The sequence below is a fragment of the Anser cygnoides genome, chromosome 7, assembly GCF_040182565.1.
Source record: "Anser cygnoides isolate HZ-2024a breed goose chromosome 7, Taihu_goose_T2T_genome, whole genome shotgun sequence".
NCBI lineage: Eukaryota > Metazoa > Chordata > Aves > Anseriformes > Anatidae > Anser > Anser cygnoides.
Window position 1 is genome coordinate 3,047,483 of NC_089879.1, and position 12,576 is coordinate 3,060,058.

The following is a 12,576-nucleotide window of genomic DNA, read 5'->3' on the forward strand; positions in this document are numbered from 1 at the left end:
GTTAGCTCCAGAACTGGAGTTATCCAACAAGTCCAACAATTGTGCTACAGCTTAGAGCCAAGATCTAATATTTAAAGGTCTACACAAGTACTTTTCCCCAGCCATGAAAACCCATACAAATAAAATTCAATGGCAAGCCTAAGAAATTCAACAATCAAAGTATCCCCAAGAAAACAGATTCAAAGTTTAACCATCAGTCTGCTGTATCAGCAAATTGCACAGTATTTAGTTGCTTGATCTAATACAATATTCCATAACAAATACCTTACTTGCAATCGTGTAACACGGTAGTTCACTGAAAGTAAGTAACGCTCACACTTAGCTAGCAATTATGGAAACACCATCTCAAAATTCTACCTTATAAACTATAAGGTCATGTTCTCCATCTCTCAAAGTTGTTCCATCATATCTCATGAGCTTCACAAATGCAAGGGCAAATATTTTCTCAGATTTATCTTTGGCTGTTAAAAAAACATACATAATTAAGTATTCGATGTTAGTACAGACACTTCACCTAAAACATAAAGAGATAACATATGAATGATACTAGTAAGGGTTCTCAGATGCAGAAAAGGTTCAAGAAATGAGGAATCTTTTATACATAACCCAGAACCAAAAATAGGAAAAATGAATAAGCATCTGGCCATGGTAACCCACTGCACAGCCAAACTGAACTAGCTAATGCGTTCAGTTTGCTCTCATGTTCAAAATCTAGCATCAAAAAATAAAAACAACATGGCAACAAGGGTTAGTAGAAATTACAAAGTAAATTAAGAAATAAAACCAGAAGGAAAGTGCAACCAATTTGAGATAGTCCAATGAGCCTGAGGAAACACTGGGGCCCTAAAGCAGGGCATCTAATCAATATTTAAACAGTGACCAACCGAAGTTTTTGTACCACCACATAAATTTTTCCGACTCTCGTAGTTCGCAGTTCAGTCATATTTTTGACACCAATTACACTAATTTTCTGCACATTGTTTTCATTAGGTGGTATTATTCTCTAAACCAAGAGAATCTCTTATAAATGACCAATTTACAAAATACAGATTTGACTATCCCTTATGGGGTAATGAATTCTACCTCACACAGATGGGTATACGTAGCAAGTATTACACACCTCAAAATGAACCCAGTGGATGTTACCCAATCAACGCTAAGTCTGTGCATGTATTCTACAGCAAAAATATTTTGCTGCAACTTTTGAAAGACACTCTTGTCAAGTAAGACAGCCACTGTAATTGCTATACGTAATGAACGTTATCATAACCAAGACAAATTCCCAAGTTCTACTATAAAACAATTGCTGATATACGGAGGATGTCTAGCTGTTTTGGCTAGATCCTCAGTAGCTCAAAGCACCTCAGCTGCCAGCAACATTAAGGAAAGCTGAGGAGAACCACAAGCTCGCAAGTATCTTTCACATCAAAATTACTTCAAAACAACCACAAGTCAGCATAAGAACCAGGAACGGAAACCAGGTTTCTTAGTAGCTTCAACTACTGATGCTACTGTAACCCTTCTTTCACATTCCTATTTCACATGTGGGACTTCTTTGTATTTAAATACCTTTCCTACCACCTACCTCTGAGATGAGCAACACCACAACCCTCTCAGTTGCTAACTGAAAGCTTTACTCCCTACCTCTTTTATTTGGCTGGGAGAAATGACCGGGCAGGAAAGGAAAAAGGTGATGTCAAAAGGTAAAAGCTAGAAAAAAGTCAGAAACAGAAGAGCTGAGATGCTAACATTAAATAAGTAGGCAAAAGCTTATCCCCACACCAAAGCAATTACAACAGTCAATTACAGATAGGAACTTTATGCCTGTTTCAGTAGACTTTGGCACCAGACGCTGACAGGAATCACAATGAAAAGGACGAATTACTCACAGTCCTGTGATGACCTGTGTCGGAACGTGAACCTTAAATGGCTGCGGTTCACATCTTCAATAGGGATTGCGACCTTCACATATTGGGAGAGAAGATGGAGACAGAAAACAGTCAGCACAGTATCTTCAAATATCATCTACCACTACCGAATCTCATCTAGATGTTTTTCAACGATAGCCTTGGATCTTTACAAAATGTTAACATTAAAGACAAGCCTCAGTTTGCCATCAAAGACCTCGAAAGGTCACAAACTCCCCAGGAAAAATCAAACAATTCCTGCACTAAGAAACAGAGAAAGAATGAAGCAAGCCTGTTAAGTTACCCAGCAAGATCTGGAGATACTATGGCTGACAGGGACGTGATGGCTGTAATCTCAAAGCATCCCTTATCAACCCCCCGAGCTCAGGAATAAGCCCACCTTGAGTTTGACTGGTAAAGGTGAACTTCTTAAGGTGTCAATTATCTATGCACCACTTGTACTGCCTAAACTATTAACACATCTCTGATCCCCATGTAACCAACGTTGCAGAGATGTAACCAATACTCTTTTACCCCGGTACTGTTGCTAGAGCTGTTGTATTTTCTTAACCATGCCCACCTTCAGACTCTGTGCTGTTCACTGCTCCCCAACACCACGTCCAGGTTTCTGTGACTCCCTAGCAGCCACTTTCTGGCAGTGCATGCAACAAGAGCACCCCTGGACTTGAAACGGTGTGGGGAGCAGCTGTGAATCTCTTCTTGATGCGCATCTACTGCTCCCATTGACTACAGATCAACAGAATATATTTCATTAAGCTAACGTCAGCCTCCTACATAAAAATCAGCATTTAAGCTAAAATGTTATTACCCAAGCAAACTCAGCAAGCTTGAAGCACAATCAGCCAGATCCCAAAACAACGATGAGTTCAACAGTATGGCAGTTATATTTTAACCTCAGCATCCTGCTTTTTTAGGTCAGCTTCATGGCAAGAGTGAAAACCATTCCTAAACAGATGGTGCAGTGCCTCCATAGAAGTCATCTTGACCAAAAGGATGCAATAAAATTCATTATGCAGTAAAAGTGTAATCTGTTTTCCAGCTGTCTCCAAAAGACTTCCTTTTGTTCCACTACAGATGACTACAAGCATTCATTTTCCTCGTTTTGCTTCTCAAGACTTCCCACTGAAACATGGATTTGTGTCATATTAACCCAGACGGATAAGTAATTGTAACTTTATATATATACCTTTACAGTTTCAAACCAGCGCGGCTGCTTTACTTGGTAATATATTACTGACTTGTATTCTGAGATGGCTTCATCACCAGCACCAGGAAAAATAACGCTCTTGAAAACACAAACAGAAGAGAAAATGTTTATGCCCATCTTAAGCTCTACTTTTCAATTCAAGTAAAAAAAAATCAGTAAGTAGATCAAAATAAGACAGAATGGCTCACTCAAAACATCTCATGAAGTTAGTATCAAATTGCACGCACTGATATCATGAGGTGGTCACGATAAAGGAGAAAATTTTGTTGTAAATAAAAATAGAGACTTAAATTGAAAGAGTTCTAAAAAGATGTCGAGAAAGATTAGACAGATACATATGAACTAGCTAACATTTAAAAAAATTAATACCTCTAATCTTTTTCCATCTTCGTCATAAACAGACACCGTAACTTCTACATTTTTCGCTGTTGTTTTACTGCCTTTGTCAAAATCTCCCTGAACCAACGTTACATAGATATCGTTACGAACATCACCTAGAAGAAAAACAGGACAGTCGGTAGCACTTTTCACAGCCTGCCTATTGAGTTACGAAACTGTGCATAGAAACAACCATCACATGTTCAGAAGTAACAAACCTGTACATATGGAAAAACATTTAAAAGCCACAGCATCTTGAACATTCAAAACTAGTAGCTGCTTTAGCTAAAACTGTTTTAAGATTTTTAAAACCTGACTTATCAACTCAGAGTGCACAAAATTGAATCTAACAAATAAAGCAACCAAAAATAATCACAATTATTTCTGGACTAAAAGAACCCTACATCATCATCAAGATTATGTATCATATCACTCCAAAAACATCTCAGTTCTGTTTGTTTGTCTCATTTCTAAATCACTAATTTGAAAGGATAAATTTTAATTTCATCATTAATTTACCCCATACACAGCTATTTTTCAATTTTAAAACATGGCAGCCTACACAGGTCTTCTATAACATGACATCAGGAGTTGGTTTGATGTTTGTGCTGGTTTGAGGGCTGCTGGGGAGGGTTATATTTAGATTTATGTCTTAACACACTCTTCAGCCTCACCCTAATTAAATTAAAACTTAGAAAATGAATTGGGAAACGGGATTTCCGATAATTCCAAAGGCAGATGGTCTATTTGCTAACATACCATCACAACAAGCAGAGGTGCTGAGACATTCACACCCTACTGGCTATATCGTAAAACACCTGACAACTCTAAAGTCCACAATCACAAGGAGAGCTGAACTCAGATGTTTTTTGAGAGCATCTGATGGGGACTCATCAATCTGAAAGGACAGTGCCATTTTCTTCTGTAGTCTGTTGCTTATGACAGATTCTATTTTGAGAAACACCTTTCTTTAAACACCTTTTTTTCCCCCCTTTCTTATGTTGTTTTTTTTTTTGGTTTGGTTTTGCTTTTGTAAATAAACAACAGATTCGAATGTTCATAGAATATATGTATAAAAGAGTCAGTATGACTTTCTTTCAAGTACATTATCCAAATCTAGCACAAACCCTAAGAGACGCGCATATCTCTAGATCAAGCTATTTGCTCTGAAAAATCTTATCTACTTTCTGGTTTGGATTCATCTCGGGAGATGGAAATTTTACATATGCCCTTGCTAAGGAAAATAATATCAAGCATGTATTTTCTGCACTGGAAGCAGAGAAGAATTTCCATTGTCACCTTGATAGCATGTCTTTGCTTGGGGGGAAGGGAGGTGGTTATTACTTTAACTTGTTTCTGCAGCACATGTGGCAGGTATACCTTTACCATCAAACTATCTGATAATTATTTTAAGACAAAATCCTTCAATGAGGTCCTATTTCTAACACATACGATACCCCAAATTAACATTTTTGGAGTTCTTTCTCCCCCAAATCTTCCATGCTTACAGATATGGAAAGAAGATCAAAATATAGCAAAGCAGAATTATTTCACACAACAGCTTACCAGGCATAATAATCTCAGGAAATCCCATTTTCCGAGCCACTGCTGTTGACCTATCCACTAGGTGTGGAAACTCTTTTCTAATCTGATGGATATCTCCTGGAAGAAGTTTCAAAGTCACCCACAAACCTGTTGTGTGAAAACCACAATTATTAAACTTGTGCTTTTTTTTTCTAGTTATTGAAAAAATTATTTGTTTGTACATATTCTAAGAGGTAAGAGGATACATTAAGGTAACTGTTCATTACCTTACAAAAAATACATTAACACGTTCGGAGAAACTCGAAATAGAGCTCATCAAGCAGAAATATGAGTACAACACACCTATGTCTGATTTTATCAAACTCTTTAGAAAACTAACATCTACACCTGGAAACTAGGTACTTTAAAAAAATGGAGATCTGAGCAAGATAAGGATTTGTGCCTTTGCAGCGATACCGTCTAGAAGACACCTTGGCAGGGAGGAATTAGGGCACGTGTTCAGAAGCAGGTGTACGCAGCTTCTCAGGCACAGGCTTATAAAGCCAGAGATTTTAGCCATGACCTTCACTACAACGGGTCTTAATTCAGAAGAAAACCAGGTTAGCAGGGCCACACAGCATCGACTGGAAGAAGAAAACCTTCGGTCAACAGCTGAACCCTCCGAGGCCTGCCCTGCGGACACGCGGCAGGCCTGCAGTGCCCTTTACACGAAGCCGGAGTGAAACCAAATTCCTCCTCCTCGCAGCACCGTGAGAACGAGACTTCTCTCATTTCAGGCTCTTCAGCCTCGCGCACACAGGGTCTTGTGAAAACACGGATATTAAGCCATTAACAGAACTGCCTCAAGCTTTGAACTCTCACAAGTTCTTTCTAATGAAATGCTTATCTTCCACAGGAAGAAGTGGCAATTTTTTCCATTCAGAGCAAAGTTAAATACTACACCCACCCAGTGTCAGTACCCCAATGAAGACAGCACCAACAGCTAACGCATACCCTGAACTTCACCTCCACCACCCTATAATCTGGTTTCATTGCCCTGATCACACCGACTACAGCACCAGCTTTACGCGGTTGATATTTTTCTCCTCAGTAGTAAGAGACACTACAGCCAATGCTTGCCAACTAGCATCAGGCACTCCTGTTACAGGGGGAAAAAAAGACACTAAACTGAAAAAAATGAAGTCTTACACAGTTGGTAAAGTGACTGGCAATTAGATTGAAGCATGAAATAATTACAGCAGCAATTTTCTGAAAAAAAATCCCAAAATTAAAATCTATCAAAAAAATACCCCAAAAACGTTCATCTATAAAACAAATTGTGGGTTATCCTGTTACACACCCAATTAACTATGCATTCTTTTTGTATAGATTTGGCAGCTCGCTTTCTCTTCTACTAAAATCTCTTATAAATGGCGATGCTCTGACTTGTTGCCAAGGACAGTTCTAGCAGCTGCTATTTCATCAAGCAGTAACTGTACCCACAGCGACTGGCTAAGCAGCGACTCCATCCTTTCTGGTTTGCTTGGGGGTGGAGGTTTGTCTTAGGGAAAGAATTTAAAATGAATCCAAGAAGCTGAAGCGAGTTTCCTCCTTTCTGATGCACGCTGGTCATAAGTGAAAATAACGGGAGGGAAATCAGATCTAAGTTTTCCTTTCTAGTTAAATGAGGAATTAAAAATAAATCAATTTCGAGTTTTACTTACTGTAATACATAAACTTTCCTGGGTCTATTGTTCAGATACCCTCTAACAAATCCTACAGATACTCCAACACAACCTGTTAGCTGGGAGCTGTGCGCAGGCCTGCGTAACAGTATGCTAATCCAGACCTAAAAGATCAAAGCCAGTACAGCAATAACAGAGCCACACAATTCATTTTTAACCGGTAGGCACGTTACAAAGTGGTGTGTACAGAAAAGGTAATCCAGTAAAGACAAAAGGCGACCAAAGGCAACAAAAGCAAGGCTGCCTCGTCCTGCAGCTGTCCTTCCCCTTGCCACGTCCAGGAGACACTCCCCGGTCATCCTGACGGGAAGCCAACTGCTGTGAGTGCAGCTGCAAAACAGGGAGAGAAGGAAGGCAAGGAAGGGACTATTCCTTCCTTCAGCACGAGGAGGGCAAAGTCCACAGCTCTGGGGCATGAGAGCCGACTTCCTGGAGCAGTTTCCAGCCCAGAAACACAGAGGTGTCCAAGTGATGGACACTGCAGAGAAAGCACTGAGTCTGTGGGATCGACACTGAGGGGCAAAAGGCACAAGGCAGGAGTAGGAGAATGAGCCTGAAGGAAGGGGAACAGTGCAAATGTATTTTCTGGTACCAAAAAAATAGTGACAGTAATATTATGCACCCTTGATTCCAAACGTATAACAATCCCACGCTGCAAATCAAGCAATGAGCAGTTTTACATACACCAGCATACATAAAAGAGCAGTACGTACCCTGACCCTTGTGGTTAACTTCTTTAGCAGCAATCACTTTGTTTATAACAGTCTGAAGGAAATCATTCTCCCCTGCCACCCTGGGTGAAAAACGGGATGATATGTTCAGCTGCTTGTGTCGAATGGCGTCATCCAACGCTAGCCTGGAGGATGCACATGACGACCAACACCAGGAAACAAAGGGTCACAGAAAACCAGAAGTCACAGTAACAAGGGAACACAAAGATCATATCATAGTTGTGACAAAGAGTATTTATTAGTCAACGCAAGACAAAGGACAGGAAAAGGTAACAAGAAAGACATAGGAGACCATTAATCAGAAGAACGCTGATCTACTGGAGAGAAGTACAGCAAACTCGCGGTGTTACTTCTTCCTTCAGGAACATGCATGCACAGCCCCCGCAACACTTCATTAGGATAGGAAGGATGTCTCCCACCTGAGAATCCCCTGTTAAGCAGTGAAAACCTATACAGGCAGGTTTTTTTTTTTTAAAAAATATAAGTGTTTAGCCTGCAACACCTCCAGGGTCACTTCAGTGGCTCTATAAATGAAGCAGCAGTGCATACTGTCTGAGGGAAAAGCTGCTCTAAATCCAACAGAAACGGCATAGGACAAGAAAAGCAGATAATCCAAACATTCTGTTAAACTTGATGAATAAATGAAAAGATGAAAACTATAAATAAACACCAGCATTAAGTGTCATTTAAGTAATCTTGCCAAGTGCTTTTGACAGCCATTGTGTTGGTGGCTAGCGAATGAATACAAACAAACAAAGATATGAAAACAGAGTTGCATGTGGTACAACAGAAGCAAAGCATGGAATGAGAAGAAAAATGTGGCTCATATACAGCCTAAGTCTACATTAGAAATAATGACACCAGAATTCATTGCGTGCTTTCACATTATTCATGCTGTTTGGAATATACTTTTTCAGAAGAATGTTTTAATCTAGTGCAGCAAAAAAAAAGTCACATTGCACATCTTTTCAAATAGCTGATTTATATATACAGAAAAAAATAAATCAGTTTTAATGGAGCAGAAAACTAGATGTTCCATTAGCATCCACTTTGATACACAAAGATTCATTTTCATTGCATATTTCCACACTCACTAAAAGAAAGCTTGCTACTGTTTACCATACAATAAACATATCAAGAAAGCACTCTTCCCTAAAAACCTCTATTTCCCTTGAAAAATGGAATTATGATTTTCACAATAACACCCTCTACACCACTCCACTGACGCAGTTACATACCAGTAAAACCATTTTAGACCTTCAGCATACATCCACTACCTGCAGCACCTTGCAATCCACTCTGTATGCCCACATCTTGAAACCACAAGGACTTCCTAATTTAGGCCTTTTTGCCAAACTAAAGTTAATTTGAGACTGCATTATTTCAAGCTCTTTGGGTTTTTGTTTTTGTTTTGTATTATTAGAAGCCATCTGAATACCCATTAATCAAGGAATTTGGTTAACATGTTAATGTAACTATTTTTCATCATGTTGAACAAAAAAATAGACTGCAACTAAGACGCTAGCTTAGACTCAAGTGTGGAAATAGAAAGGTCTATATGTAGTTTTAGATGACTGAAACTAAGACCAGGTGCACGCAGCAAGCAGACTGGTCTTCTTTATTGCCTAGATCAACTAACACATGTGCAGCAGACAAATCTCCTTCAGCATCCAACCAAAATACTTCAGGTTTCTGGCAAAAGTCTCGTATGAAATAGCTGTAGTATGAGAAAGTATTCCAGAATGTATCAAGCCAGCTTTCAAATTTTCAACCTGTGTCATCTTTGTTTGTACAACAATTACTGTGGCCCTGCCATGAAATTTTATCTGCTACCAAGAAAAAGATGTCTTATCACGAGCTCATTTCACAGAAGTCACCTGCCATGGATGCTGGAAATGCTGCTGGTCTTTTTCAATCTTAGCAAGTTGAACCAGCAACGTAACCTTTTTAAGCATTTCACTTCTCAAACGTTATAACCCTGACATGTTTAAACAAAAAGAAAACAAAACTGAGAATGCATGCCTTAAACTCATTAAAAAATTTTAAAAAAAGTTTCGAGTGCTATCACTACGATAAATAATGGGAAATTACTGAGAAAAAAATGTTAAGTACTATTCAAGATAAACTATCAAACTGAAATAACTTCAGAATACCTACAGAAGGTTTCTTTCAATCAAAAGTTAAACTGCAACTTAAAAAAATCAATCCTTCATCTCTACTTATTCTTTAAACTATTCCGTACTTACGGCTGAAACGGTATGAAGTGCTGTTTGTCCTCATCATCAACTTTTCCATTAATTATGTCGGTAACATCCATTACTGAAAACGAAAACAAAGAACACTGAATTTAATGATCGACACAGGAAGAAGGGTTGCAAGGGGATACCCTGAGGGTCAGGAAACAGTGATTCAGCACAGGGACGGAGTTATCAACTGCACAGTTTCAGGATGTTCATACAGGAGAATAGCATCGTGTTTTAAATGAGCTTTGGCATCTCCAGCTCCATGCAAGTCCTGAAAGCTACTGTCAGTTCTACAATACAGGAATAAACCTGATTAAACCAAACAATTCTGAGTTTATAAAACACCCCAAGTGTTTCACACCCTCAGCTTTCCGTGCAACAATATAGAATCATAGTATACCCCGAGTTGGAAGGGACCCATACGGATCAAGTCCAACTCCTGGCTCCACACAGGTCTACCCAAAAAATACGATGTGAAACACACAGATACAACACACAAGAAGTTACCTGCTACTCCAAAGGGTCGCCGAAGCCCAGAGGTTAGTTTCCTCGTGTTGTTGTCCCTCAGTTCCATCCTGCCCACTCGCACAATCTGACAGACAAAACTGATTTTGTCTCTTTTCAGGTCTTTGCTGCCAAGGTCCTAGAAATATTAGTTTCGTCGGATTACTTTACAGTAATGGAATTTCAAGACCCATTTTAGTGCGCAGAAGAACGTCTGTTGCTCAGAATTTGCCTTCGTCATTCTACCCTCTAGCACAAGAGCTAATTGTTCTCAGAATTAAAAGAATAATTGTAACAGGAGTTTTACAAGTCTTATCCTGACTTCTGTGTGAATTAGCTCATAGGAGGCCAAATCATTTCTAGTAAGTTAAAACTTCAGAGAGCAACTTCAGCTTTAGCAAGGTGTTTAGAATTTTTCATGGCCACTTACGAGAAATGTCTCATATGAGCCTTCACCAGCAGGGGTAACTCTGCTGATCACAAACAGCTTGTTAAACTCCTGAGTTATTCACAAGACATGAGAGAAGCACTTTAAGATTTGCAGGCTGAACCAGCCCCCCAGACTTACAGTGAACACTGCTCGGAGGTTATGCAATCTGTCTATGTCTTTGGGGAGTCCAGAGCTCGACCAGCGCACCAAGTAGTTTTCACTGAAAGAACAACGTTTTGAAGACTTTTTTGTTTAACGTGTCTTCCTTTAACATAAGGAATATAAAATCAACTTCAGAATTTACAGGAGTCTATCTTAAACCCAATCTAACTATGCTAACCAAATTAATATTTACTTAGTAGACAGCTGCCATTTCCCTTTGCATGCATCATTTATGAACGAAAGCAACTCTCCAGCAACAAAGCGTAAGAATTTCTCTAAAGAAGCAGGGGATATAGAAATCTAGCTCTCAGATTGCTGTCAAAGCTGCTGTTAAGTTAGGACACAGCCTTGCAGGTGTGTTCACGTCTCCTTTAAGGCCTGCACTTGAGGAACTGAAGACGCTGCGTGATAAGAACAGCACAACCCTGCAAGGTACCCAGGGAGAAGGTCCCTTGCCAGATGCTGTGCTGAATACAACCATGAAGTGCTGCTGCATTACTTCCCAGATAACCCTGTCCTACACATTTCACAGAAATTTGACTTTCATAAGCCCCCTCATCCGGCAGAACTACCCCACTACTCTAACTGAGGACACAGAGATGAAGGCGCACACTAACCTGATAAATTTTGATTCCAGGGGATCATAGAGAGACATCAGGACTTCAGCATCTTCGCCTATTTTGCAGACTACATTTTTTAAATTTACAAATAACGCAAATGAAGGAGTGGCAGCAAACTTGGCTTGCCTGTTGATATCAATATTCTGTTTCTGAGACTGTAATTCAAGAACAGAAGAAAATTAACTTAGCCTAACAAATATCTAACCATTATGAACATAAAGTCTTCCTAAAGCCTTAAAGACAGAAAAATATGGGTTATCTGTCAAGTGTCTACTCCCATTCTCTTTGTTTACACTTGAATTTACAACAGACTGCATTTTTTGGATCTATCTTGAAGTGCCACAGCATAAGCATAATTAAAAATAAAGATACGTTGATGCGTTCACATATTAAAAAAAAAAGAAGCTGAGCAAATGGAAGAAAGAGAGCCTCAGATATACCTGACAAAAAAAAGAAACTCGTTCTTTTCTCTGTCTGCTGTGGCAGGTACAGAGCACCAAGACAGACAGGAGAGAGAACAGTTTCTACAGGTCACCCACCCCTCGTCCTTTAGCTCCTGTGAACTTTGCATGAAATGCTTCATCTAGGCAGAAGGGAGAAGCACACGTGGGACAAAAAGGAGATGGGAGGAAGGGCACTGGAAGCAGAGAGGCTCTTCCCATCGGCACCAGCACTGCAGCAAAGTGCTCTGAACTCTTGTCCCACCCCAGGTCCCCTGCTGCGAGGACTTGGAGCTTTGGCACCAGTTTGCCAAGTCCCTGAACAGCAACTGATGCTCAACAGCAAGTTACAAGCCTCCTCTTAAAACACTGCGAGCAACGTGAGGAGACAAGACGGGACAGAACGTCTAGGTGATGTCTACACTATTTCATATACTCTACTTTTCACAAAACTCAAAGCCAGGATATGACCACGGAAACTGGCTGAAGTGGGGACAAAGAAACAACTCTGGATGCAAAAATGCATTAGTTTCAATTCTGTTCCAATTACCATATTTCTGCACCAAGTTTGTTGAGGGCTGCAGGTGTGTATATGCCCCTTACCACTCAGGAAGACACAGTAACTCGTTAAGCTGCACTGACACGCTCATGAGCAACGTGCTCC

At 39.8% G+C, this 12,576-nt stretch overlaps 1 protein-coding gene across 4 annotated transcripts in view; it reads right to left on the reverse strand.

Annotated features, from left to right (window-relative positions):
* The window catches only part of DOCK1 (dedicator of cytokinesis 1), a 281,505-nt gene that overhangs the window by 234,061 nt on the left and 34,868 nt on the right, over positions 1–12,576 (reverse strand). For 3 of the 4 annotated variants that reach the window (XM_048057478.2, XM_048057471.2, XM_048057490.2), the window contains 10 exons: positions 11,470–11,627; positions 10,829–10,910; positions 10,264–10,399; positions 9,760–9,832; positions 7,496–7,638; positions 5,080–5,205; positions 3,505–3,629; positions 3,115–3,213; positions 1,890–1,962; positions 358–461 (listed from right to left, as the gene is read on the reverse strand). In XM_048057478.2, coding sequence (XP_047913435.1) covers positions 358–461; positions 1,890–1,962; positions 3,115–3,213; positions 3,505–3,629; positions 5,080–5,205; positions 7,496–7,638; positions 9,760–9,832; positions 10,264–10,399; positions 10,829–10,910; positions 11,470–11,627 — 1,119 coding nt within the window. The remainder of the gene's footprint in view (positions 1–357; positions 462–1,889; positions 1,963–3,114; positions 3,214–3,504; positions 3,630–5,079; positions 5,206–7,495; positions 7,639–9,759; positions 9,833–10,263; positions 10,400–10,828; positions 10,911–11,469; positions 11,628–12,576) is intronic. The other variant, XM_048057474.2, reaches the window with a different exon arrangement.